Source organism: Haemaphysalis longicornis, unplaced genomic scaffold (assembly GCF_048455015.1).
Source record: "Haemaphysalis longicornis isolate Haplotype H1 unplaced genomic scaffold, Haemaphysalis longicornis Haplotype H1 scaffold_2, whole genome shotgun sequence".
NCBI lineage: Eukaryota > Metazoa > Arthropoda > Arachnida > Ixodida > Ixodidae > Haemaphysalis > Haemaphysalis longicornis.
In genome coordinates, this window is record NW_027526295.1 from 15,039,563 (window position 1) to 15,065,001 (window position 25,439).

Below are 25,439 nucleotides of genomic sequence, written 5' to 3' on the forward strand. Positions count from 1 at the left end.
CCAGAGACCACCCACGATGTGGGCAGCTCCAGCGACCACTTCTGACCACTTGCTGAAACACAACTGGAGGGGCAAATGAGAGGGGCATGCGAGAAAAAAGGCGGATAACGCAAGCGAAATTTTCACTGTAAAACGTCATACGTGCTGCTTACAAAAGTGCCCATCAAATATCCTCCGCGGTGGTAAGCCTAATCGTCTCTGGTGGGGCTAGCTGGCATCCCCGAGCGCTTTGAAACTCCCACCATAGGGTGCGCGCCTCCTCATTGGCGAAACTGGTCAGGCTCCTCCCACTGCCACGCTCAGCGTGAGTCACTTCCTGGCCAAGGCAGAAGCCGCTGCGGGCGCACAATCGCGGACGCGGGCGTGAAAAAAACACGCGCGCACGGCTCATAAAGATTCACAAATGCTTGCTGGAACGATGGAACCCATAAGCATGAGCGAACTCGAACGAAGGGAAAAGCAACGGCATGCGGCGGCAGCGGCCCAACCAGAGACAATTAGGCTTACCACCCTCGAGGATATTTGATGGCGGTGGATATGACGTTTTACAGTGAAAATTTCGCCTGCGTTGTCTTTTTTTTTTTTTATCGCATGCCCTCTCGTTTGCCCCTGGAGTTGCGTTTTAGCGAGCGGTTAGAAGCAGTCGCTAGAGCTACCCGCATCGCACAGGCGGTCTCCACGGCTGTGTCAGCGCGCCTGTGGCTTGAGGGGCGCGTTTTTGCGGGGAGACAACACTTCATGCGGTTCACGCTGATGCGCACGAGTAGACGATTAAGCTCCTACAGAAACAGAAACAGTGCGCTAGCCGTGTATGCGCGCCACGCAGTATGTAGGCAAGAAGCTCGCTCACGGACTCTGTGGCTCATTGCATCCCTGGCATTGGGCGGCCCGTGTCACCGTTTGCATTTTATTGGGACCCGAATTCGGCGCTTGCGTCTCCTAAAATCCACTTCAACTAAAATTTCGTGCATGAATCTCCATGAAACTTCGTTACATTGAAATTTGGGCAAACGGGACTTCGTTACACACAGGGTGAAAATACATGGTGTGCGTACACTTGAAGTTACAAAAAATTCCGTGGTTCGTTACATCGAGGGTTTCGTTACATTGAAGTTCGTTGCATTGAAGTTTAACTGTATTCGTTCGAATATTCTAAGCGCCGGAATATTCTCACAAGCCTATATATTAGTCTGCCCCCCCCCCAATAGAAAAACCGACCACGGTGCGTGAAGTACCGTGTGGAGTTCGACACTCTTTGGCGCGGCTGTTTTAAAATTCCCGCGTCGACCTTCCAGCCGTGTGCAGCCACGTGACGCGCGGCTGAACGAGCGTGCTTCCTCGCTCCGCTAGCGGGGCGGAGCGAGTGGTTGTGCGGGCCCCGTGACAGCAGTGAGGAGCCGCGCAAGGTGGTTTCCCTCTCGATGACGCTATTAAGGAGTTTTAGCACTCCGTATGCTTCATCTATTCCGTTCGTACCGTGTTTAGCGGGCGACCCGACTGCACCGGAGCGCACAGGTACAGCAAGGAGGAAGCCCTCCACCCTGATGAATGTGCGGACATGGCGAGGGCCGGCTCGTGGAACTAATCTAGCCTAGTGGAACGAATGCGTAAGTGCCCAGTCGGGTCCCGCTCAACAGGGTACAAACAGAACAGGCAGAGCATTAGCAGTGCTAAAACTCTTCATTGTTGCAGATGTCACCAGACAAACCAACGGAAGCGACGACAAAGACGCCGTGGTCTCCCATGCACACACGTTGGACGTGCCAACGTTGTCGATGCAGGCAATCGATGCGATTGACCTTGTCTGTCGTTTCTTCAGCGTCCATTGCGACTGCGTAAACGGCATCAACGCGATGGAAAGGAAGTCTTTTGCTTGCGATGCCCAAAAGAAAAGTGCATGACGGAGTTTTTTACCGGCTGTGTCTAGCAGACAATGAAATAGACAGTGTGTGCACTGAGCAAGCAAAATATTGCTGTTCTATTCAGTTTCCGTCAAATGCGAGTTAGCGTGGCGCTACAGTGGCCCGCGGGTTGTTTTCCTTCTTAGCACGCTTGGAGTTGTGCACCCAACTGAGCATGCATTGCCGTAAGCTGCTGTAATTGATGTAACGAAATAACGCAGAAGTAAATACTGCTACCCTTCCACTTTGTTACAACAAGGTATGAGTGTACTGGCGAGTACACAGAGTGCATATTAGCGTATTTTCAGCATGCTTAGCCTGTGCAACTGGTGCGTAAAAGAAGAGCCGACGATATGTGCACAGCGTGTGCAAATTGGTACTATTGCGTAGGCTGCAGTAGCATGAAAACACGTTGTCAACCGGAGCGACATCACTGCGGTGTTTGGTGCAGTGGCCATGAACGGCGCATGGTGTTCTCTGTTCTGCCGCGTATGTCATTTACAGAAAACTAAGTTTTCTGGGGGTGGTGCCCGCAAGAGAGGGCACCATCATCATCGGGGCAGAGAGAAGAGGGAGGGGAGCGGGATAGAGAGTCCGTCAGCCGAGTTTCGGACTGTGGAAGCACGACAGGCTTTCAAGTTCTGCTCAACGCTCGTATTCTGGTTTACATGGGTTGAACTGTGCAAGGCAGCCACAGGTTGGATTTTGGTGAACTCATCTGGGTGTCCCTTGAAGGCGTATTGGTCTTTGCTCTCCAGCTTGCTGCCTCCAGCCCAGGTGACGCCGGTGGCCCGACCTGGGACGACGCTGTGCTTGAGGTCAGTGGCATTTCAGTTCGGCAGGTTGTGGGCTAACGTACGGGATAGCAGAGGACCCCGGCTAGCTTTGCTAGAGAACGCTACGCGCCGTACACTAGCCCTGCGGAATCCGAAGACTCACGCACGGGTTCGGGTACTCACATGCGGTAGACAGGCTCCGGCAATCCAAAGTGAGGCTTTATTGCCTGGCAGATACAGTGCATACACCAGACAACACGACTATCGCTCGCGGGGAGACAGTGGCTCCTGTCGCTCGCTCAAGCCGCTGGGCTCAGACCTCGATATCCGTCATCACGGCCGCGGGAGCAGGGGAGGCATCCCGAGGCGACCGATCAGGGCAGAATCTCTCGGCAGAGTCCGTGGAGCCAACTGGGTTCACCGTCATCGGGGCATTCGGCGTAGGCACAGCCGAGCCAACCGACTCCGACCAAATCGCCCAGTCGACTCCCCGGCGGAGCGCCCGTTCGTCCCGCAGATCAGCTCGGAGGGGAGAGGAGATCTTCCCCAGGTCGGGGAGAGGGTGGCGCTAAGGAAGGTGACAAACTGGTCCTCCTGCCCTCGCGCCCTCGCGCACACGTTCGCGGCAAGCCGGTTCGGCGCGTCGCGCGGGGTCATGAAGAGGACACGACCTACGTGACGCGCCGGCTACCCAAAATGGCGGCTCCCAGCTCGCGGAAACATGTGCAGGCGAGGCGTAGGGGAACACGGGCCCCCACAAGGTCTGGCATTCCAGTTTGCTGTCAGCACTCCTCCTAATCAAGTGAGGGGAAAAAAAGACAACATGCATCATATACCATATTTTTGCGCATACAACCCACATGAATAATTGAAAAATCTCAAGTGAAGTCAGTGGGGATGGCCAGGCAGTTGGCTACTGCGAACAGAAGAAGGCCATCAGGCCCACAAAGAGGCAAGGCAAAAAAACAAGCATTACTGTGCAAGCCATTTGCATGCCCAGAACAAGCTAGCTTTATTTTTTCTTTTGCTGGAGCCACCTGCGGCTGTGCCAGGCCAGCCCAAACACAAAATCCTCAATGCCACTTGGGCACTGCTTGTTGACTGACATTGTAACACTCCTCCCCTCTTAAAAACACATGCCACTTATTTGCAGGTTTTCTTGTCCTCTTAGTATGTAGCAACTTTAGTGCGTAGCAACTGCATGCGTGCAGTGAATGTGCACGGGCCCCTGAGCGCCCTTGCGCTGCTGCAGTGCTGCTGCCTGCTGGGCGAGTGGAAGGAGCTGCAGGACGAGGTGGACGCCCGGCTGGGAGGCCCCTCCGCGCTGGAGGCCCTTTGGGACGGCGCCTACCGCCAGGTGGGCATGTCCCGAGCCACCCCCGCTGCCTTACGGTGGAGGCCTTGCCGCTGTCTGCTGCGGGTCACCAGTTGGCACGCTCTCAGACGAGTGGGCACATATTTAGCGACGCCAAGCATTGCGCTACGTCTAACCTTTTCGCGGGGCTTCCGCTCACAGGAGAAGCCCAGGTGGCGGTCAGCCAATGAGGTAACACACCCGGGCACACTGCTCAGCTGCCTTTTCTTCTTTCTTTCTTTTTTTGAGAGGCCCTAAAAGCGTACTTTGCCCATTGCTCACAGATGTGACCATAACGAAGTTTGTAAGGCACGAGCGACCCAAAACAGATGCGAGTGCCCATCAGCTTTGCAGTGCGTGGACAGGCAGCAAGGGCGAATACCCGCGGCCATTGTGTCGCTCCTTGGGGTTTCGAAACCACGGTTCCAGCTGAAAAAGCGAGCGGTGATTACTGCAGTCCTCTCCATTCTCCATGCCCGTGTTAATCCCTGGTCCTTGAGTGCACACTGTGGAAAATTTACTTTTTTGTTGCGTTGCTGTAGCTTATTAGCTCACAAGGTCAGTTCTGTGAAGTAAAGTTTGACATCCACTGGAATTCAGCTGTACGGCTTCATTCAGGTGGGTGTCAAACTTTCCTTCGCAGAAACTTACTCCACCTTGAGGATTTCCCCTAAATCTGGTCGATTACCGTATAAACTGGAATATAGGTCGAGTTTTTTTCCAAAAAAATCCGCACAAAAGTCGCCCCTCGTCTTATATAGCGGTCATTGGCAGAATGTAAATCGTTGTCTGGCAACAATGTGCAAGCGTAGTCCGACCGTCGCCATCGCCATTCGTGCCGGACTGCTCTCTCGCACAATCAGGCCTTTATTTGATTTCGCTTTTCTCTAGTTTTTCGTCTTTTACTCGTCTATTGTGCGTGCGTGCTTACATTTCTGTACGTCTCTGTTCCGAGATGAGTGGCGGCAGTCGACGCCAGTTCACCGCGGCGTTTAAGCCGACGGCAATTGAGTCACCGAGCAGAATGGGAATATGGTGGCACAACGCCAGTTAGGAGTTTCGGAGAAAAGTGTGCGGTACTGGCGGAGCCAGAAAGCTAAGCTGTGCGCGTGCAACCCCCGAAACCGATCGTTCCGTGGACGTCAAGCGGTGCACCCCGAGTTGGAGAACAAAGTGGCGGACTTCGTCCGAGAACTTCGCTCACGATCGCTCCGGAGGCCGTGCGCGGACCGGCTCCGCGAACTGTACAATGAGTGGATAGCCGGCGACAACAAAAAGACCCATACGTGCCGGTTACGACCGTGTCAAGCTGGGTGTCCTTCTCTGGGCAGTCGCTGCCCGACGACATGGTTACACGAGCGTTCAGGAAGTGCTCCATCAGCAACGCGCCTGATGGCATGGAAGATGTTATTGCGAAGCAGTCATCCTCGGACGACTCTGAGAGCTCGGACGAGTTACTTCGGCAGGCATAGTAAGTGGCAGTGACGGACGGGCGTCGAAAATAAATATAGACATTGTGAGTGCGCTTCTGTGCCGAATTATTTTTCTTGTCAACTTTTCCCACCTCAAGGTAGGGGGTCGACCTATATACCGGGTCGACCTATAATCCGGTTTATACGGTAACAAGGTCAATTCTGTGGCACAGTTGAGGCTGAGAAGTTTGCTGCAATTTCTGCGCCGATATTCAAGGAAGAACAGATGGGAAAGCACCTGTGATTGCGTCAAAAGGCCATCTGCAGTGAAATTTCGCCTTTGCCCAGTTTACGTTGAAATGTGCCGGAGGAATTGCACAGGCCGCAGGAGCATGACTGCCAGCTGTGTGGAGTGCCTTGTCCCTCAATGATAAGCACATGACGTAGCTTTGTAGCAGGCAGCTTTGTACCAGCTGCCGGCATGGCACGCAAACAGCTGTGTGGCAAGTGACATCCCAGCCAAGCCAGTCCAGTCGTACCCCAGGTAGCTCGAGCACCAGGATTGAGCGTATGCTGAAACTACCAGCCCGGCTCACTTGCACTGCTCACTGGGCTGGCGGCGATGTCGATTCCACCTGGCAATAGTTTTCGCCAGTGCAAAGCCACTTGCCAATGTGTGGGTTGTGTTGGGGCTGCCTCTGACGGGGTTCTCCTGGCGAGCAGGAGCACTACTTGCCCCTGTACGTGAAGGCTGGCACCAAGAGGACCCTCGAGGAGGGCGGCGCCCAGGGCTGCTTTCCTGCCATCGTGCGACAGTGGATGGAGGACTCCCGGAGGAAACGAGTGCTCGAGGCAAGCCCCCTCCCTCCCCCTCTTGCTTGGCTCGCAAGTGGGCTGTCCACTGGACTGGTGCCAGTGCTTGACTCGACCTGCGTCCGTGAGCATTGCTAGCTGGAAATCGTCAGATGTCCCGAGGGGAATGCATTGCTGCCCCCCACATCTTAAGCTGGCTGGTTTCGGGGTTATTACTCATTTGTATGTGGGGTGCTGCAGGCTGCAGACATGCCGGAGGCACAATGCGTCAACAGCCCAAGAAGGAGGGTGCAAGGGGGGCGGCTCAGATTCGCATCACTTGTGTCAATCTAGGGGGCATGCGATGGGAAAATGAATGTGCCCGTGTGTTTGGCAGCAGCCAAGGAAGAGCGTTGCTAGGCAGCGTCGTTCTGTTTGTTCGACCAAGGTTCCCAAAGGTAAGAGTGCCGCGCTAGCAGTTGAACACCTTGCTAGGCAACGCTCCGGACAGTTGGCGTGGCGCTGCTAGCAGGAGCATTCCAAGCATGCGTAACCGGAGGGGCTGCTCCTGCTGGAGCGCTGTCATTAAGCTACTTCCAATATTCCAATATTGAGATTGCGGACATGCCCTGACCTTCGTTGAAGATTTGCGGCATGGGCATACAGCGCTGAGGGTACAGTTATCACCGCATTAAGAATGGAGTGGCTGGCACAGCCTTCACGGCGGGGTAATCTGCGTAACTCTGTGGTTTCGAGTTGGGAGAACAAATAGACGGAACGATTGTACAGTTAGATGAGCAGGGATGGCACAGGTGAGAAAAAGTAGGGCTGCGCAAAATACGCGTTCACTTTGTAAAAACTTGGGGGCGCTGTGCTAGGATAACTGCTCCTTCTGCTGCTTCATTGGATCAAAGTGGTGCCACTGGCTTCAGAGGGGGACCAGGCCAGATCAGCAGCGCCTTCTTGCTGCTGCCTGTGAACCCTGCCCAGCTTTCCTTCACCAGCACAAAAAGCCCTTGCTGGGCACTGGGGAGGCCCCCACGCAGGCCGCCTTGCAGACGTGCCACCTGCTGCCGCATGTCATTTTGGGGTGAGGTTACGAATCAGCGCGAGGCACTTCACCGTCCCCCAGCTCTGAGCCAAGCGGTTGTGGCCAGGCTGCCAGGCCAGGCAAAACCCTTCATGTGGGCACAGGTCATTGCCGCCTCTGCTGCTTGGCTTAGTTGCTGGCTTTTCCAACTGAGTGCGAGTGGTTTTCGATATCTGACTCAAAAGTAGGGGTGTGCGAATGTCAAATTTTTCGAATATGAATCGAATACGAATATCTAGCTTCAAATATCGAATCAAATATCGAATAATTAAGGGGGCACGTGGCTTTCGAAATAAACTTTTTTATTTCTGTCTGGATTTTGTTGAAAATTGGCTCGGCAACTAAAAATGCTTCTGTGATGATACCATAAACATTTGAGAGTAATATTCTGAAAACTTTTGTATTTATAAAAATTTCTTTCTATTCACCTTGTACCGCGCTTGAGTGGCCTATTAAAGCGTGATAGAAAACTTGGTCCAAGTGCTTTGCATTCCCCAATGAATGGCCAAGGTCGTAACACTGAGTGTTTTTTTTTATTGGAACACCATTTTTTTTTTAGTTTTCAGTTTTTAGAGGTGAATGCACAAAAGGCACATAGACCATAAACGACTATTTGAATAAAAAATAGAAAGAAGTAAACCTGAAAAACCAAGAGTGTCACGACTGGAGCTGTTCATCAAGGAATGTAACGCACAGAATGGAATCAAAATACACCTAGCGGTCACGAAAAAAATCCCTGGAACAAGCGACGTAAGTGGCAAAAAAAGTGTTGAGAAAACAGCTTCCGAAGTTGCAACATAGACTTAACTCATCAAAAGTTCAAAGTTCCTGCTAGGAAAAGTAGAATGCTAAGAAAAACAGAGAGGTTCGTGAAGCCGCAAGTGTTCACAAACTATGGGAAAAAAATGCGGAAACATTACAAGCCAGAATTCTTTAATGCTCTCTGAAACGATTTGTATAATATAAAAACATGGAAGAAAATGTTTAAGAAAATTTGTGAATATTGTGTCTCAGGTAACTCATATGGTATACATTTGTGCTGTGCACAAGTACGTTTTTGTTGTTTATATTGTGTTGCAGTGTATAATTCTGCTGTGTGATTTTCAAGCAAGTATTTGTCATGTTGTATTGTTGTCATGTTGTCAAGAAGTATTTGTCATGTTGTGTTGTTGTCATGTTGTCAAGAACTATTTGTCATGTTGAAACTTGGGGGTGTGGTTATTCTCTTTTGTGTACGTTAACACCAACTGCCTGGAAAGCCAACAAGCATTCGGTGCTTAGGCACGCCAGAGACAAAACCTGTGTAAAAGAAAAGTGAACCAAGCTGAGTGAATGAACGATTGAATGAATTGTCTGAGCAATTCTGATTAGTAGGGGTGTGCGAATATCAATTTTTGAATTTCGAAGCGAATTCGAATAATAAAAACAAAGTTCGAATCGAATCGAATATTTTTCGAATATTTTTCGAATACGAATACTTATTGTTTTTTGTAAAATTAATGTTTTCACCATCTAGAGACACAAAAACTGCAGCTTTATTGCCCAACAAATCACACAAAGTAAAATTAGGAAATACACAATACCATTGCACTGAACAGGTAAAAGGTCGGCACTCACTTAAATGTTAACATGGAGAAAGGTTAACTGCTCGACATGTTCGGGGAGCAGTGACAACCTCCTGCTCGTCACCACTTTACCAGATACCGAAAACAGCCGCTCACTTGAGACACTAGTAGCTGGCATGCCCGAGCCCGTGCACATTGCCGCGCGCTGATACAGTAAAATCTTGATGATACTATACTCGCAGGACTGCGAAAAATATTCGAATCATCCGAAATTCGTATGAACCAACACAGACCAAAAAATTGAGCGCTGAAAAAAGCTTTCGTTTATTTCTTTTCCTACTTTCGCGTGAAGAAATTCGTGATCTTTTCTGCTTTTTTTAACCCCCGTGTCGCAAAGCAGTCCTTTCTGGAGCACGTAAAGCTTCGCACTCGTCTCCTCACTCGCTGTGCCCAAGCTCTCTACACGCCGAAACAGCCAAGCGTGAACCGCATGGTGCGTTTTTGCACGCGATTCGCTCGCCTCGGCTCTGCGATTTCGCGCCCGCGCTCGACGATTTCGCGCCCGCGGAAGCGCCTACCTCGGTCAGAAAATGACGCACGACGCGCGCGGCAGGATGGAGGAGCCTGACTACTTGCGATGAGATCGAGACAGCCGGCTTGGCTCCGCCGGAGATGGTTAGGCTTAGCACCCCGGCAAATATTTTATGGGCGCATTCACTAGTGGCGCGGATGATGTTTTATAGTACCGTTTTCGCATGCATTATCAGCTCCTTTACCGCACAAGCAACTTCATGTCTCCCTTGAGCCGCATTTTAAAGAGCGCTTAGAAGCGGTCGCTCGAGCCCCCGCGCCACTTCGCGACTGGAGCCGACGCCATGTTGACGCCGCCGGCCGCGCCGCGCGCAGCGTGGGTGTGGTTTCGCGGCGGTGTCAGCGCGTTGGGCGTACGCAGAGCGTTTTCGCGAGCAAACAACAGCCCGGCCGTTTCTGGAGAAAGAGCGACAAACAGGGGAGCGAGAGCCTTCACTTGCTCGTTCGGCAGTCGGGTGCCTCGCCGGCTCGTTCGTATCTTCCGCCGGGCCGCGCAGGTCCGTTCGTAACAGCCGAAATTTTTCCCATTGCAAACAATGCAATTTCGCCGGGACTTGTCGGAAATTCGTATCATCCCGTAATTCGCACCCCCAGAATCGTATCATCGAGAGTCCACTGTAAATAAACACCGATACAGAAGACACGCTCTGATTTTTTTTTTTTTTTTTTTTTTAGTTTTGGGTGGTTCGAATATTTCGACCAATAAAAGTGTCGTTCGAATATTCGAAGTTTCGAATATTCGCACACCCCTACTGATTAGCATCTGGTTTGACTGGAAACTTGCGAAACAGAACCAGTGTTTGCTCGTCCGTGCTCGCTTGGAAAGCAGAAATTTTGCCATTCCCACGGGCCTGTTGTCTGCGGGGCCGCCTCATCACACAGTGGAAGTGTAGGAGGCCGTGGGCTGTATTGCGGCCGCGAGTGGTCCCAGCGCGTGTGTGGCCGGCCTGTCGCAGGAGGAGTGCTGCCAGGAGCTGGCGCTGCTGTGCCTGGCCCAGGGGGACGCCTGCCGGGCCGACTACTACGTCCGCTGCCTCACCGAGCACTTCCTTCAGGTGGGCAGGCGTGTGGCCCGAGAAAGGGAGAGGGGAACGCACAGGGTCGGAAGGAAGCTGCAACAGAGGCGGCGAGGGCAGTGCAGTTCGAGGCTGCCTTTGCACACAGTTGTCATCGCTGCCCATCTCGTCACTCCCACCAAAGTGCGGACGCACCGAGACAGGGGACGACCAGTGCGGAAGTGCTGCTGTCGCACGAATCCCGTCACACGGGCTCCATTTAGTTCAGTACATGCTCAATTATTGTGTGTTTGTTTGGATCTCGGTGCAGGTTGAAGATCCCCTGGTGGTCTAAATTAATTCAGAGCCCTCCACTACGGCGTGCCTCGTTGCCTGTGTAGCATCGGCACATTATTCTCCACAATCGATCAGTCAAGCAATAAATCTATCTATCAATCTTTATTATGTCACATTTCCCCAAACAGTGCACAGAAAGAGAAAACATTCAATTATATTTAAAAAATGACCAAAGAGAAATACACTGCACAAGAAGGATTGCATGCCGACAAAGGCCCTTTATTGGGGCACTGTAAGCTTCGAGCAGTGTTATGAAATTAGAAGAAAAGGTACATAACAGAGCAGGAAATTGTAAACAACTGCCGAGTGTAGGCCATTTATAACATTTTGGTTAGCACGTACTTGACGCAGTTTTCCCGACTTGACCAAGGAGTATGCTGCAGCTGTACGGTGGGGACATAGCACAGTGGCAACAAAGTTCTTCCACCCGTAGGCCACCTGTTTTGGGAAGTGAACTTTTGAGCCTTTTCTGTTTACGTGTCGTGAAAAGCAGGTGGGCGGCACTTGCTTGAGGAACCATGCACGAGGCACCTTTGGGGTGCAGCTTTTATGGTGGCTCTCGGGATGCCTTGACGCAGTGCATGTGAAGGAAATGGCCAGAACCTCGTTTGGCTTTGTTTTGTTCATGTTCGAGCGCTGTGTGCCTGAGCAGGCTGCAGCAGCAGGCAGGGTGGCCAACCACAATCCCGGGTGCAGGACTGGAGCAGCCTGAGCGTGCTGACCCCCACGCTGATCGAGAGCAAGCTGGAGGGCCTGCTGCCCCTCACCGACCTCATCCAGTACGTCAGGCAGGCCAGCGGCTGCCGCACCGCTTCCGTCGGTGAGCCATGCCGCTTCCTTGCCCCAGTGCTGCGCAGAGACTTGGTCCGACGCTTGGGTCCCTACATACACTGGGTTACAACAGCACCCACATACTGCATTTATCATCACTCAACCAGGCTCTGTGCAAAATAAATGCAAGCAAATCGCGCTACGCCGGAATTCACCGGGCATGCAGAAAAATCTGTTGGAAAAAAAAAACTGGAAGAAATGCGAAACCTTTCTCGCATCAAAACTGCATCAAAAGCTTCGCTGAAAGTAATGCATTTACTCGCATAATCCTTGCGTTTTCTTTTTCCAGAAAAATCGGTGTGAAGTTAGGCGGTGCGATAATTATGCCGGAAAAACCTTTTCGAGTGGCAAAAAGCAGCTTAAATAAGAATTGCATAGGTATTATACATAACCTGGACATTTGCGAGCAGGTCTTACCTTCACGGAGCAGGTCTTGCCTTCACTAGGTTAATATGCTCAATGCACAAAACTTTATTCATTGCGGCCAACCGCCACCCACTTCACCATCCCACATTTGGTAGTGGGGTTCCCAAGGGGGAACAGTGCTAGTCCGAGTCAGTGCTGCCACTATCGCTGGTCAGACTCGTTGCCTTGTCTTCACCTCCGGATTCCACGTTGGCTTCAGAGGCCTCAACTCTGTGCCACACTTCAGTCACATCCAGGGCATTCGGTATGCCCGTCTTACCAAAGCTCTTGACAACAACATCTACGGCGATCCCTCCCCATGTGCACAGTAGCTCCACCAACAATCTCCTCATCTTGCCATCCCCTCTGCGTGCAACCTTCGAATGTTATCTTTGAATGTCTTGTTCAAAGACACGTCCACGGGCTGCAGCATGGACATTAGGACGCCTGAAATGAGAGCCAGCTCCATGCGCAGCTTTTCTAACTTTGTGCAGGGGTGAGACAGCTGCGCATATTGCGCAGTTCTGATACAAATGTGTTTTCCTGCGCCGGGCTGCTCCAAAAGCTTGAAATTCGCCAAAATTGCGCCAAACTGCTCCAAAACAGTCTGAGAGCCAAGGATTTTAACGCTCCCGTCAGTTTCGGTGGGGAAAAATGCTTTCTGACGGCATAATTTTCAAACACCCCAAAGGTGATGCTGTTTGTAAAGGTTTAATCGATTGATCATTTAATAAAAAAAGTTAAAAAACGCACATAAATTTTCCCGAGATAGCCTTTTTGAAAGTCACAATGTCGGGTTGCACATGTTATATTCTGTACGATTTTAAAGTCTTCCCATACAAAACCATTGCAAAGTCCTCTAGAAAAAATACTTATGTGTACTGAGGGAAAAAACTACTTGTGCAAGTTGATGAAAAAACGGCAATTTTCAGCCGCCGCATCTCCGGAACGACATCACGGGGCGCCGCCATCTTGGTGTGGAGGAGATTGGGAAACAGGGCCGCCGAGCGAAGCAGTTGCTCGTGGTTCAGGTAGAGTGCTGTTCGCCTATTTCTACCGTGGTTTTGGTTATGAGGGTGGCTGGGTTTACATATACAGTTAAACCTCGATATAACGAAGTCGTACTTGGGGCCGCAAATTTCGTTAAATCGAGAATTTCGTAAAATCGAGGTTTCGATTTTACAGTTCATTTAACCAGTTATTGGGGTTTTAACACTTTGGCCCTCGCCAGGCAACAACTGCTATGTAGTTACCTCTCCAATTAAAGCGAAATTTGTACTAAAACTGGCCGCGAAAATTGTGTGAATTAAGAGTTTCAACACTTGGGCAATGGAATTCGGATAGCCGACGGTAGTTCATGTGTCATCGTAAAACCGGTGCTTTTTCCGCAACGCCTCATTAAATATGATAGCAGACTAGGTTTCCACTTTTTCTTTTTTCATTTCGGTCACTACTAAATGCCGCTGTTAGTCAATTGAACCCGCGTCCATGTCCCGTGAACTTCACCCCGCCGAGGTGCTCGTTCGAAGTTACGCCTCTTTTCGTCCATTCAGTGGTAGGCTTAGGCGCGGTGGGCCAATAGCGGAAGGCTGCTATGAAACTTTCGAAAGACTTTTTTCATGTACAAGGGCTCCGCAGTATGGGCGCGTGATTCAACCACAACACTCGAGATAAAACCATGATTGCGAGTTGAGCGGAGTACACGCGGACCGCTTCACTGTGTGGAGCAGCGCTTACGTGATCCGGAAAGCGGAAAGCTTACATTAAAAATCTTCCGGCCAAATTCGATTAAGCAATTACTTTTATGCCCACTGAGCCCTTACGAAACTGATTTCTCCGCACCGCAGCTGTCTAATGAACGCTGGTGAAACGAAGATGACCACGTTCGAAGAGAGCAATTTATTGCCACCAGCACTCGATGTTCAAGCCGTAGTGAAGAAGTCCGTAAGCAGTGCTTGGCGTTTCTTGACCAGGGCGGGCTTTACGTGACGCTCATATGCTGACAGCGCTAACAAGGTCTTAAACATTCGTGTGCACCTGCGTGCCTCCGCAGAACATCGATGGCATCCATCACACTTCGGTGGCTGTCAGTTTCACCGAGCTTCCTCAGGCTCTTGTTCGGAACACTTTTCTTTCTCTTGGAGTGCTCATGCTGCTTACAAGACTCACCTAACGATGCACGAACAAAATATTAATTTGGTTATCAGCGAGCACAACCTAGCGCAGCAGCACCGTGAGCAATGACGCGCAGAAAAAAAAAAGCTTGAAGTAGGCTTCGGTAGCCTAAGCATAGAGGGCGCTGGCGTAGGCAACGATGGAGACGTCAAAATAGTGGGTGCACTATTAAACCGTCTATGACCGCTAGCGGTTTGTGCAGCTTCGTTCTTCGCTTTTAATTGTTGTTAACCGTAGATTTCACCGCTTTTCTTTCATTTTAGCCTTCAAGAGTCAATTTGAGTACTGAATTTTTTCAATGTAGGGCCTGAGAGGCAAAATAAAACGTGCCTCGACCGGAATTTCGTTCTTCCTTTCTTGCCGTGACTTCGTTAAATCGAAAGCGCCGCACAAAATTACTTCGTAAAATCGAGACAAAAATACATGCATTTAGCAAAATTTTGTTAGAAAACTTGAAAAAATACGTTATATCGCGAATTTCGTTAAATCGAGGTTCGTTATATCGAGGTTCAACTGTAGTTGTTTGGTCTGTTGCGGGAAGTTGCGCGACTCGAAAGACAGGAGTTCATCAGAAACGTGGCGCCCGCGAATTCGCCGAGTTTCGGCCTTGAGTGTGAGGCACGGTGCGTCCTTGAAGTGAAATTTAGGACTCATTGAGGTGTTATAAAATGCTGAGTTATTGCTGCCTTTGACAGCGAGCTTGCGAGCGGCGGGAATGGGACGATCAACACTGCAGAAGCGTGTACAACATCACCGCAAAATGTTCGAGCAGTGTCCGATAGCGGGTCGGGCTATTATTGCGTGCTAGTAATAATAGTTCATCTACCTGAAGGGAAATTTAACGCCAAGAGGAGGGAGGTGGGTAAATATACCACCATTACTTAAATTACAATCGTAGTGAACGTTCACATTGGGGATTGAAATGCGACGACTTTCACCTCGCCTTGCGCAACTTTTGCCGTGGCTCTACACTTGTGCGTAAAGCCCAGTCTGGGATTAGAAAAATAATAATTTCTGCATTCACATGATACTAAAAATGCTTTGCAATTGCTCAGTTTTTCTATTCGATATTTCCAATGGCGCTCCACGCTATTTATGCATAGAGCCTCAGAATTTAAAAATGGTTTGTGAAAGGGTAGTGGAATAGAAAAAAACTTTATTGAAACGCTGTTTCAGTGTTACGTACGTTCAAAACCAATTAAAAAGTGCACTTTTCTCCCCGGAGTTGCCAAAAATGTGATTTTTTAGGTTCCTATAAGGTGACATAATAAATGTCGTTCTTCTGCTCCAAATCAAGGTTCTTCTGCTCCAAAATCGAGATTTCGCTGCTCCAAAAACTGCTCCCAAATGTGATTAAGCTGTCTCACCCCTGTTTGTGCGTCTTGTTGGTCGCCTTCTATTCCTCGTTCTGTCGCCTCCAGTAGCACACGTTGTACTCGATACTGGAGTGCCTGCTTGCAGTGCGGTTGCCGTGCTCTATAGCGCATTTTATAGCTTTCAGCTTGAAAGCGGCTCTACAAGTGGCGTACCACATCATGGTGAAGCAGCACCGAAACTAGCACTGAACAAAGCAAGAAAAAACTTCTTGAAATGGCGAAAAGCGAGCTCTCGACAACAAAGGGAGGACGTTTTGGAATTGTATTTCATTTTTAACGCGGAAGTGTTTTATGCTGGGGTACACAAACCTCACCGACATCATAACTGTCACGGAAATGGCATCACCAGAAAAAGTTCCATTGGCGCGGCGGTGCTAGGGTTCGAGCCGCAATCAGTCTGGCCGCAACGGGAGGTGTGAAACGCTCTGCCAACTGAGCCTGGATAGCTGTACGAACGCGCCTTACGTCCATCCCTCTAACTTCTCTATTCAGATGCTGCTGCCATCTAGGAGAGGTGAGTTGAAGTAGTGAGCGCCGATAGTTGGTGCCTTGATAGGGCTGGGTTCATCCGTCCGCTCCCTATGTGGAACGCTGCTCAGCCTGTGGAACACTGCCGCCGCATTCCACAAGCTGAGCTCATTGCAACGCAAGCATCTGGCGTACACGCTACGGAGCAGGACCAATGTGGTCACACCTTTGCCCGAAGCGGCCTGCGAGCAGGACAGCGCTCGCCAAGCATACCCACAGACTGCTGCCGACCCGCAAATCACGCTCCTTTCGCTGTAGCGGACCATGACTTCACCAAGTGATTCGCTGACAACTCGTTTGGTTTCGTTTGCACGGTTTGCGAGCGCCTGGGGTTTCAATCGGATTTCCGCAATGGTCCGGCGCGTGTAATCCAGTGTCTAATGCATATGCGTCTAACGGTGCCATTCCGACGAAATATAAATAGCGATGTGCAAGTTCATATTGATGCACAATAACATTCAAATGCTCCTGTGGAGGCACATTTCACTTTTGTGTTTTACCGATTCCTGTGCAAGAAGGATCAAGCACATTTTGTTTGTTTACAAGCTAGTGAGGAGCATAGCTCGTGTGTCTCTGTGATCTACCACCAGGAAACATGGCACTGCCCTGCAGTCGCCTTCACTGTGTGCCAGAATGTTTCAGTCATGTTGTGTCAGTCTTTGAATATTTCTTGAACCAGCACACTTCTGGTACAAAATATTATCACAATCTACTACGATCTACAAGAACCTTCTTGCTCAAGCAAAAGAAAAGGCACTATTTACAATACGGAACACTATCACGACACAAAACGTACTGTGACGAATCCAGTAGAGCCAGTGGAACAGAAATTGCTTCACGCATTGTTTTGATATGCTCATCAAAAGTGAGCTGGTGAGCCAAGATTGCACTCTGAAGAAATTCAACTGCAAAGTCTCCATGGGACCTAAAATGTGCCAGGGCTGTAGTCTTTGGCTGCTTTGCTAGCAGGTGGCTTCTTTGGTCGTTTGCTTTTGGTTTTGTGCGCTTTGGATGCCTTTCACGTTTGTAGGAAATCCCTTTCAGCTGCCCTTCGGAGGGCACCAGGCTTGAGTGCCAAGGTTGTGCACATTTCTGCATATGCACGCAAGTTGCCGGCGTTGTACCTGCACACTCGGCAAACAACGCGACGTGCTCATCCTTTGGCCATTTAACCGAGTGCAGGCTTTCTGCGGCATTGGGTGTCTTGCCTGCCCGGCCAGCAGCCGGGGGTCTGGCAGACGCTGATATGCAGGCAGCGGGGCTTCCGCAACGTGCCCTGGGAGCCTGCACTGGTGGGCTGGCTGGGGCTGCCCGCACCCGCTCAGGGGGCCCCGTGGCTCATGGTGCAGCTCCTCATGTGATGGAACGTGGCCAGACCGTAGTATGTTGTCAGCTTCTTGATCGGGTCTTGCGTGAGGCCTTCTCTTGCGCCCGGTGGCAGTCCCTTCTTGACGATAGCACAAGGTTGGGTCCCCATTCGCTTCTCGACGTGGTTCATGCAGTCTTCCTTGGTGGGTGGAATGAAGCCATCAACTCCTTCATTGCGCTGCGCCAGGTACGTGCAACTGTCGTCATCACAAGCGATGGTGGCTGGCCGGAGGCCATTTTTTCCCAGCGAGTGGCCAAAGAGCAGAAGTGTGCCTCAACCTCCATGCGCCCAGCGGCAACATCCGGGTTTTTTGGCACTGGTGCGTCCGTTCCTGCTCGTTGTAGTATAGCCGAGACAAAAGTTGGAGGGCGCTACGCAGTCTGGAACAAGTCCTGCGTAGAATTCCCCCCCACACGGCCTCGCATGAGCCACGTGCCGTCATATACGACGGGGATGTTCCTTGAAAATGCTTCTCCCATCTGAGCGCACACTTTTTTTACCGCCTCAACGGCAGTCAAAAGTACTGCGTGCAGCAGCTTCTGCTGCTTGCTTGAAGATGTTCTTGAGGTGTGTTCAGTACATTTTGTGGTGCAGGCCACATTTTGAAAAGTCCAGTACTTTTTTCTGGTGGTATTACCACCCGTGACAAAAGTTTCGCTAGCATAAAACGTCGGGCATAAGCGCAGAGTCCAAGCTTTTGTTTTTCCGCATCCACAGCACAAGAAGGCACGAGTTTGCAGACGCTCTCCCGTGCGCGGGACGTCACGGCGGCCAATCTAAGGCACGTTCAAAGTCGCGCCACCAGGAGCTATCACCAGTGCCTGTCAGGGGACTTGTATCTTTTCTTTTTTTTTTTTTGTCACCTCTCTCCCAAATGAGTGAAAGATAGCGACGGAAATGAAAGGACGAAGAGTTGAGCTTTCGAAGGAGACTGAAATAGTAGCGCTGTGCGCAACCAAACACGCGTGCCGCCATCATCAATAACAGCGTTTCGTTACATTTTCGGATGTGTTTCCTGCCACCCACGCTGACAAAACGATTTTTTTCGGGCACCTAGTGTTCGTTTTCAGACGAGATATTTTGATACAGAGCTTCTAGATTCCAAAACAACCTTTTTCAAAAAATGAATTTTTCCCGTGACTTATACGTTGTGTGTGCCTACAGCCTCAATAAAAGTTAAGAAGTTTGCAAGCAGGCAGTGCAGTTTGTACTTTGTGATATTCTGTTAATAACATGTTCCTTCAAAGGCTGTTTCCGTGTTTGCACTCGAAACTAATCAAAAAGTGTACTTCCCCCGTCCCTCCGAGTCTCTGTAAATATGATTTTTTACGCAAGAGCTGCTAGGATGACGCACCTATTGAATGTCGTCATCTGCTCCCAAGTAAGATTCTCCTGCTCCAAAATCAAGCTTTTGCTGCTCTGAAAACTGCTCCCAAAGCTGTTTCAGCTGTCTCAGCCCTGATTATTGGAAATGTAGTTGCCAATCGTTCTGCACGGTTGGGGGGAAGGGTGGCTCTAATCTGTGCGAAGTGGTACATTTCTTAGTGGGAAGCAGCTCAAAGCTTGGCAAGAAAGTAGGACACAAAGCTCACTAACAAGCGAATGTTTACAAAAAGAGATCACAGGTAAACATTCTCTGCATGTGCCGGAAGGTCATTGATAAAAATTATCATTTTGTGCTGCGATTGTGAAAATAATTTCGGCAGAGCACATTGATCGTTTTTACCAAAGACCTGCCATGATGTGTGGAGAACGTTCATGTCTACATTTCTGCACTCTTCTTGTAAAAAATCGCTTGTCAGCTTTGTGGTGTGTTTTTCTTGCACTCTGTTTATGTCCCTGTGAGAGCACAGTGGGACCAATTGGTAAAACCATTTGGTCCCTTTTTCTTCTTTTTTTTTTTTCTTCTCCTTTTTTGCTGGGCCAATGGACGACACCGCTTTCCTCTCTCTTGTGCGAGGAACGTGCCAGTATAGGGAGCGAGTCTGTCGCCAGGGGGCTGGCAAAGCTTGGGGATGAAGCTGTGGGCCGGAGACGCTCACTGTCGGGGTGGCCGGGCCAGTGCAGCAGCGGAGCGCCTTCCCGCCCTGTGTGCAGTGCCCGAGGAGGCGGCCCCTTCCGGCCGGCTGCTGGCCGGCTGGCGTGACCGGCTGCCCAGCAACGCCGACTCCGTCCTGCTCTGGAACGAGGTGGTGGCCAACAGGTGCGGCTGCTGCCAGGGCTGCTGCGGGAGGAGGGAAGGCGGGCGGCAAATCGTGTCCCGGGTGTGGTGTGCAGTGAGAAAGGTGGCAACAGCAGCAGCAGCAACAAAAGGACGAGGGTGACTGAGGCAGACTCAGCCAACTGCCTGATAATGTAAAGCACGCTCGTGTGGGGCTTTTTTGCACAGATTTGGCGTCGTGCGAAAGAGCCAACCCAAAGGGGCGAGTTGTGTGGGGAAACTTAAATGTAGTGTGCAGGGCCAACTTTCATTACGCTGTTTTTTTTTTCTAAATCGTGAATGTCTGGAAGCTGAAAAAGCATCATATGATAAAGCTGCACTCTGAATCCCCTCACGCATAGCAAACACTGTAGGCCAAGTATTTCAAGTTTCAAGTGTTGACGCACCTCTAGCATTTACTCATTTGCATGATGAGTGTAGAATTCTTTTGTCTGCTCACAATGGTTCCCATAAAAAAGAATGCCTCCAAAGCCTGTATGTTGACAAACACCCACAGTCCAGTTGTCAGCCTTTCAGTCATCGAAAGGATTCCTTCTGCATTCATAGACAAGGCGGAACTTGTGATGTGATGTGCAAATTTCGAGCTTGTGGACAAGCTCGAAATTTGCCTGTATTTGCAAAAACGGTATTTATTTTTCATAAGGGACAGTTTGAAGTTTGTTTATCAATGTGAAAACATGGCTATTGGAGAAAATCTTTCTTTCTTTTTTTTTTTTTTTTTTTGTCAGAGATTTTTTAGGAGCTTTATGCGAGACTAACGAGAGAAAATTCTCCTTGTAGTTGATGTTGGTGTCTGGAGCAGGAAGAAGCCATGTTGCGAGCCAAGCCAAGTAAAAATGGACCACGTGGCAACAAATTTTGGCGCGTATTATTGTGAAAGTGTGTGGGTTGCTAAGGCGTTCTGCTGCCATGCACCGGGTCACCAGTCCGATTCCCGATTCATGACTGCTGAGGCGAAGTGGACGGACTTCCTCGTGTGCAAGATTTTAGCCCAACCACCCACGGGCAGCCTTCCATTGGGACACCCCAAGCACGCAGCCTCGGAGGGTTCAACCCTGGCCGTAAACTCTCCACCAACCTGTAATCCGAATTTTGAGCACAGCTGTGGAGGTGCTAACTGGGACAGGCTGTCCAGTGACACCCTGTCGAGCCCCGCAGCAGGTGGTGCTGTTGGTGCCCACAGTGCAGTAGGCCCCTTCCTTGGTTTCCAATTAAGCCGTAGGCTGCAGGGTAGCAGTGCCGGTCTCCTCCTGTGTCCCGACTGGCTGGCTCTCTTGTGGTGGCAGGTGCTTCTTCATCAAGTCCCTGGGCTGTCCAGTGGCCAGGGAGAAGGCCCTCCTCCTGAATGCGTTTGCCACTGCCATGCTGCAGCAGGAGAACGTCCCGACGGCCCTGCGGTGCATCGCGCAAGTCGAGAAGGTGACGTTGCGGGGGGCCTTTCTTCGGGGTCATCCGCCGGGCGTTTGGTGAGCTCTCCGGGAAGGGGCCATGATTCGCCACCCGCTTCCTCCTGCCAAAGGGGCATTTCCCAACAGCAGCACTTCTAACGTTTAGTGCCTGTTTTCTCGCTACAGGAGGTGCGTAACTCTTGGCCGGCATTGAAAGGCTAAAAGAAATGCAATGAGCGTGACAGTGTGGGCTTGCTTTTGCTACTTGGCAAAAATGTGGCTTGTAGGCAGTGCCCTGTTTGTGGTTGGCTGAGAAGATGTGACATATTGTAAGCAGTTGGTGGGAACACGAATGTTGCGCAGTGCGACTGTGTAAAAGTTGTGTGACTTTATTAAAGCTCTCGCTGCTTGTAAATGGTGCGAAAAATTTCCCGGACCTCTGGCATCTTCAATTTACGGTGAATTTGCAACAGGCGCAATTTTGCACGGCATGCTGTTTAACTCTTTCATTACGGTGGGAAAACGACTGATTTGAGTGCTCCCACAAAATTATTTTTTTCTCTTGAGCCACTGGACACATTTAGCCTTACTATGCATGAAATTGTAGCTTATAGAGTGCTCTTCCAAACACATAACAGCAGTTTTGTGAAAGGTACAATTATTTACAGTTTATTGGTCTAATAATTTCAAAAATGCAGAAAATGGTATATACACACAATGTTTATAGGTGCTTGTACTGAGCCTAAAAATTATTCTAGGAATTCTAAGATATACAAATTCTTCCTACGTTTCTTGGCTATGATTCAATATATAAACTAATGCTGTACACGAAGTTCTGCATTTTTGTGGGCTCGTCAGCATAGTGGAACTGATGGCTGTGCCACTCCGCGAAGCCACTTGAGGGTAAGTCTCGTCTCTATTATGCATCCAAGCATACTTTTTTGTGTTCTCACACAGAACCCTTATCACTTCAGTGGTGAAAGACTAGAAAAAAAAGCCCGGCACTCTTGAGAAGCGTCGCACATCGCTCTGCAGCACTAATCTGACACGCTCCAGGCTATCTTGAAGATGAAAACGCGATACGGAGGGGTGCATTTGTCAAAATATCCCCGCCATACGTTACCCATAAAAGTAAACCCTACACATCAAAGTAAAGCCGCAGTCATCACATAGGACACACGTTTTTTCAAAAACTTGCCTACCTGCCAGCACCTGCAGAAGTCTGAGGCATTTGAATGGGAGCGTCTTCATCAGAACTAAAAACTGACGCCTCCACATCGCTGGTGGAGTCATCGCTGTTGCTGGGGCAACAAAAATCAGCAGCAGCGGCTGCCTGAAGTCCCTGACACGGCTGTCAGCTTTTGTAGAGCGCGCCGGGAAACAGACGCCATTTTCACACAACTTGCCGCTATCGCGGGTTCAAACTTCACTCTTGGCGTCATCTCTGCACGTCAAATGTCTATAAATACGCCAGATGGCGTTAGTTGTCCACAAGGCGCCGTTTTTAGCTTTCTGGGGATGTTGAAAATCATCAGAAATTCGTGTTTGATTGATGGCCTATGGTGCCGTAAGGAAAGAGTTAAAACTCTCTGCGAGTGAAAAAAAAAAAATTTTGCTTCAGAGCTTGAAACAGGATAGTATGAAAATAAACCTTTATGTTTAAATTTCACAAGTTGAAATAAAATTATATTTATTAGTATGCTGTAACAGCCCTCTCCATGGTGAAAAGCGAACATGCTGCAACCATCCGTACCTATAGTGAGCTTGTGGGTCGCATTGGCGGCATCAATGTGGTTTTTTATAATGAGGCAAAGTGTTTCACTGTTATTACCACATCACTAGGCAATGACTATAGCCTTCTTTTGCTAAGGTAACACCATAAACATCATGTAAGATATCATCAGATGATAATGTGGTGGCTGTGATGGCTGCAAAAGTGATTCGTGCAAAATAAAAAATACCATTTGGAAGTTATGGTTAAAATGGGGGGCTGAGTTGCGTTGGCATTTTTAAAAGTGAAGAAGAGGCACAAATGGGCATCGAAATAAAGATTCTCTAGTGATCTTTTGTTCAAGACACGTCTTTTGCTTGTATTTAGTTCAATGTTTCTGGATTGCCTTTAATTTAAATTTTACTTTACTTTAATTTAATTTTAATTCTAATTTAAATTTTTGTTGATGCTTTTTTAGCTAGCGTTAGCCCGTGTCCTTATCTTTAAGATATGCTGGTACGTATATCTATTGTGTGTAACAGTAGACGGTGTGGTGGGGATTTTTGTACGCGAGGCATCTAGTGACATTGCCATTTGGCCAACGCTATATGTATGTGCAGACCTCACTGCTTCCGTTTCACGTGCACAAGAACATGGGGAATTCCAGAGCACTTGCGAGATGGAGCATGGGGCCCCTTGTTTGACACGTTGTGAAAGGCCGCTCAGGATGTGAGTTGTGGTGCTGAGGGAAGGAGGCCTGCAGATGCGCCTGGGCCGGGAGCTGGACGAGTGGAGCCACTGGGAGTACGTGGAGGCCTACTGTGCCCTGCTGCGCAAGGCCTCCAGGAACGAGCCCCTGGCCAAGCAGCTGGCGGCACACGTCCGCATGCTCGAGAAACTGGGTGAGCCACTGGAGAGTCACTGGCACCAGGCGCATTGATGGGACAGGAAAACCCTCTCGGGGCAAGATCGTGACGGATAAGTTCTGAGCACGACTGGGCACGGGTGAGGTAGCGAACAAGCAGTGGTATAACTAGATGGGGCGGCGCCCATGGCAAATATTACTGTTATTATTATTTATTATTGTTATGATCGTCACCATCATCTCTGTGCAAAAATGGGCCATCTGGATGTTTTGGGCAAGCAAATGAGCGATCTCTCAATAGTTCACTACGGTAGACTATAGCCGTCTTAGCACATCCAGGCATCACACCATGCGCCAGCCAGAAGTCCGCAAGGTTGGAAAAAAATGTGGAAGAAGAAATTCACCCTGTTGGTCACCTGTTGTCGTCTGCTTGATAGGAAATAAACGAAGCTCATAAATTACGCACAACCATAAATGTAGGAGGACGACCAAGGAAGCATGTAAACAGTTCTTATCATTTTTTGCTGCATTACCATGGAATGCATTGCTCAAAATTATTTATTCCATGCTTCAAACCTGAGTATTAGTCTTAAAATAAAGGGGCGATACTCTGCAGGATCACCAAGAAAATCTGAAATTTACCAACGTCATTAAAGTCACTCACTCATGGCGCGAAGAATAGCTGCAACCAGCGGTTTTATAGAGAGGCGGGAATTTCTTGTACACGGTTAAAGAGGGACATTGCTCTTAAAAAAAACTTTTTTAATTTTTGAGTAAACTCTGTGGAACTTGTCAGTCTTGTTGCTTTTCCTCCACTGATTTCAAATATGGAATTATTTTTTTTGTTGGCCAATTAAGTCCTGAGGTAATTAGAGGTAATTAACCATTTTTGGAGAAACAGTAGACAAAACTGTGTTGGTCATAAAACTGCAATCTTTACATTTTCCAACACTATGAACCCTGGTGAGTGCAATAAGACAATCAGTTTTTTTATGCATTGCTTGGAACTAATTTTACAGCTCATTAAACCTTGGGGGAAACACTGGCAAGGAGCCATTTTGAGTGCCAACTTCAAAAACTCCTTCTAGAAAAATTGGCGTGGTATAACATAAACCCTGAAATTGTTCGTTGGATACAAGGGTACTTGAACTGCCGGAAGCAGCATGTTGTCGTAAATGGTCAGCAGTCTGAAGATGTCGATGTATGTTCGGGAGTACCGCAGGGTTCTGTTTTGGGCCCACTATTATTTTTAATTTTCATGAATGATATTTGTAACGGTATTTCTTCTACAAAACGATTGTTTGCAGACGACTGTGTATTATATAGAATTAGTAATCACTTCGGCGACTGCACCACGCTTCAACATAACCTGAATAGGCTATTTGATTGGTGCAAAACTTGGGGAATGCAGTTAAACCTACAGAAATCTGTGTACATGTGCTTCACGAGAAAGAAAATGCCTCATGTTTATTCCTATTATACCATTAATGGTACATGTCTTAACCAAACGTTCGAACATAAATATCTTGGTGTGTATCTTACCTCGGACCTGTCTTGGCACCATCATGTAAATTACCATATTTACACGATTGTAAGTCGACTTGAATGTAGGTCGACCCCCACAAAATTGCATCTCTAAAAAAAAAAAATGCGAGCGCCGCCTAGAAAATTGTATCACAAAGAGAAGCTCTACTGTCAACCCAGACGGCGTCTCTACCCTACCATCAATGATCGATG

General features: G+C 49.2%; 1 protein-coding gene across 6 annotated transcripts in view; it reads left to right on the forward strand.

Moving 5' to 3' along the window:
• Positions 1 to 25,439, forward strand: part of LOC144168766 (DNA-dependent protein kinase catalytic subunit-like) — a 477,503-nt gene that overhangs the window by 342,843 nt on the left and 109,221 nt on the right. For 5 of the 6 annotated variants that reach the window (XM_077697734.1, XM_077697729.1, XM_077697730.1 and 2 more), the window contains exons 67-75: positions 2,660 to 2,719; positions 3,930 to 4,034; positions 6,167 to 6,295; positions 10,438 to 10,536; positions 11,530 to 11,653; positions 13,002 to 13,100; positions 19,615 to 19,720; positions 21,025 to 21,157; positions 23,601 to 23,739. In XM_077697734.1, coding sequence (XP_077553860.1) covers positions 2,660 to 2,719; positions 3,930 to 4,034; positions 6,167 to 6,295; positions 10,438 to 10,536; positions 11,530 to 11,653; positions 13,002 to 13,100; positions 19,615 to 19,720; positions 21,025 to 21,157; positions 23,601 to 23,739 — 994 coding nt within the window. The remainder of the gene's footprint in view (positions 1 to 2,659; positions 2,720 to 3,929; positions 4,035 to 6,166; positions 6,296 to 10,437; positions 10,537 to 11,529; positions 11,654 to 13,001; positions 13,101 to 19,614; positions 19,721 to 21,024; positions 21,158 to 23,600; positions 23,740 to 25,439) is intronic. The other variant, XM_077697733.1, reaches the window with a different exon arrangement.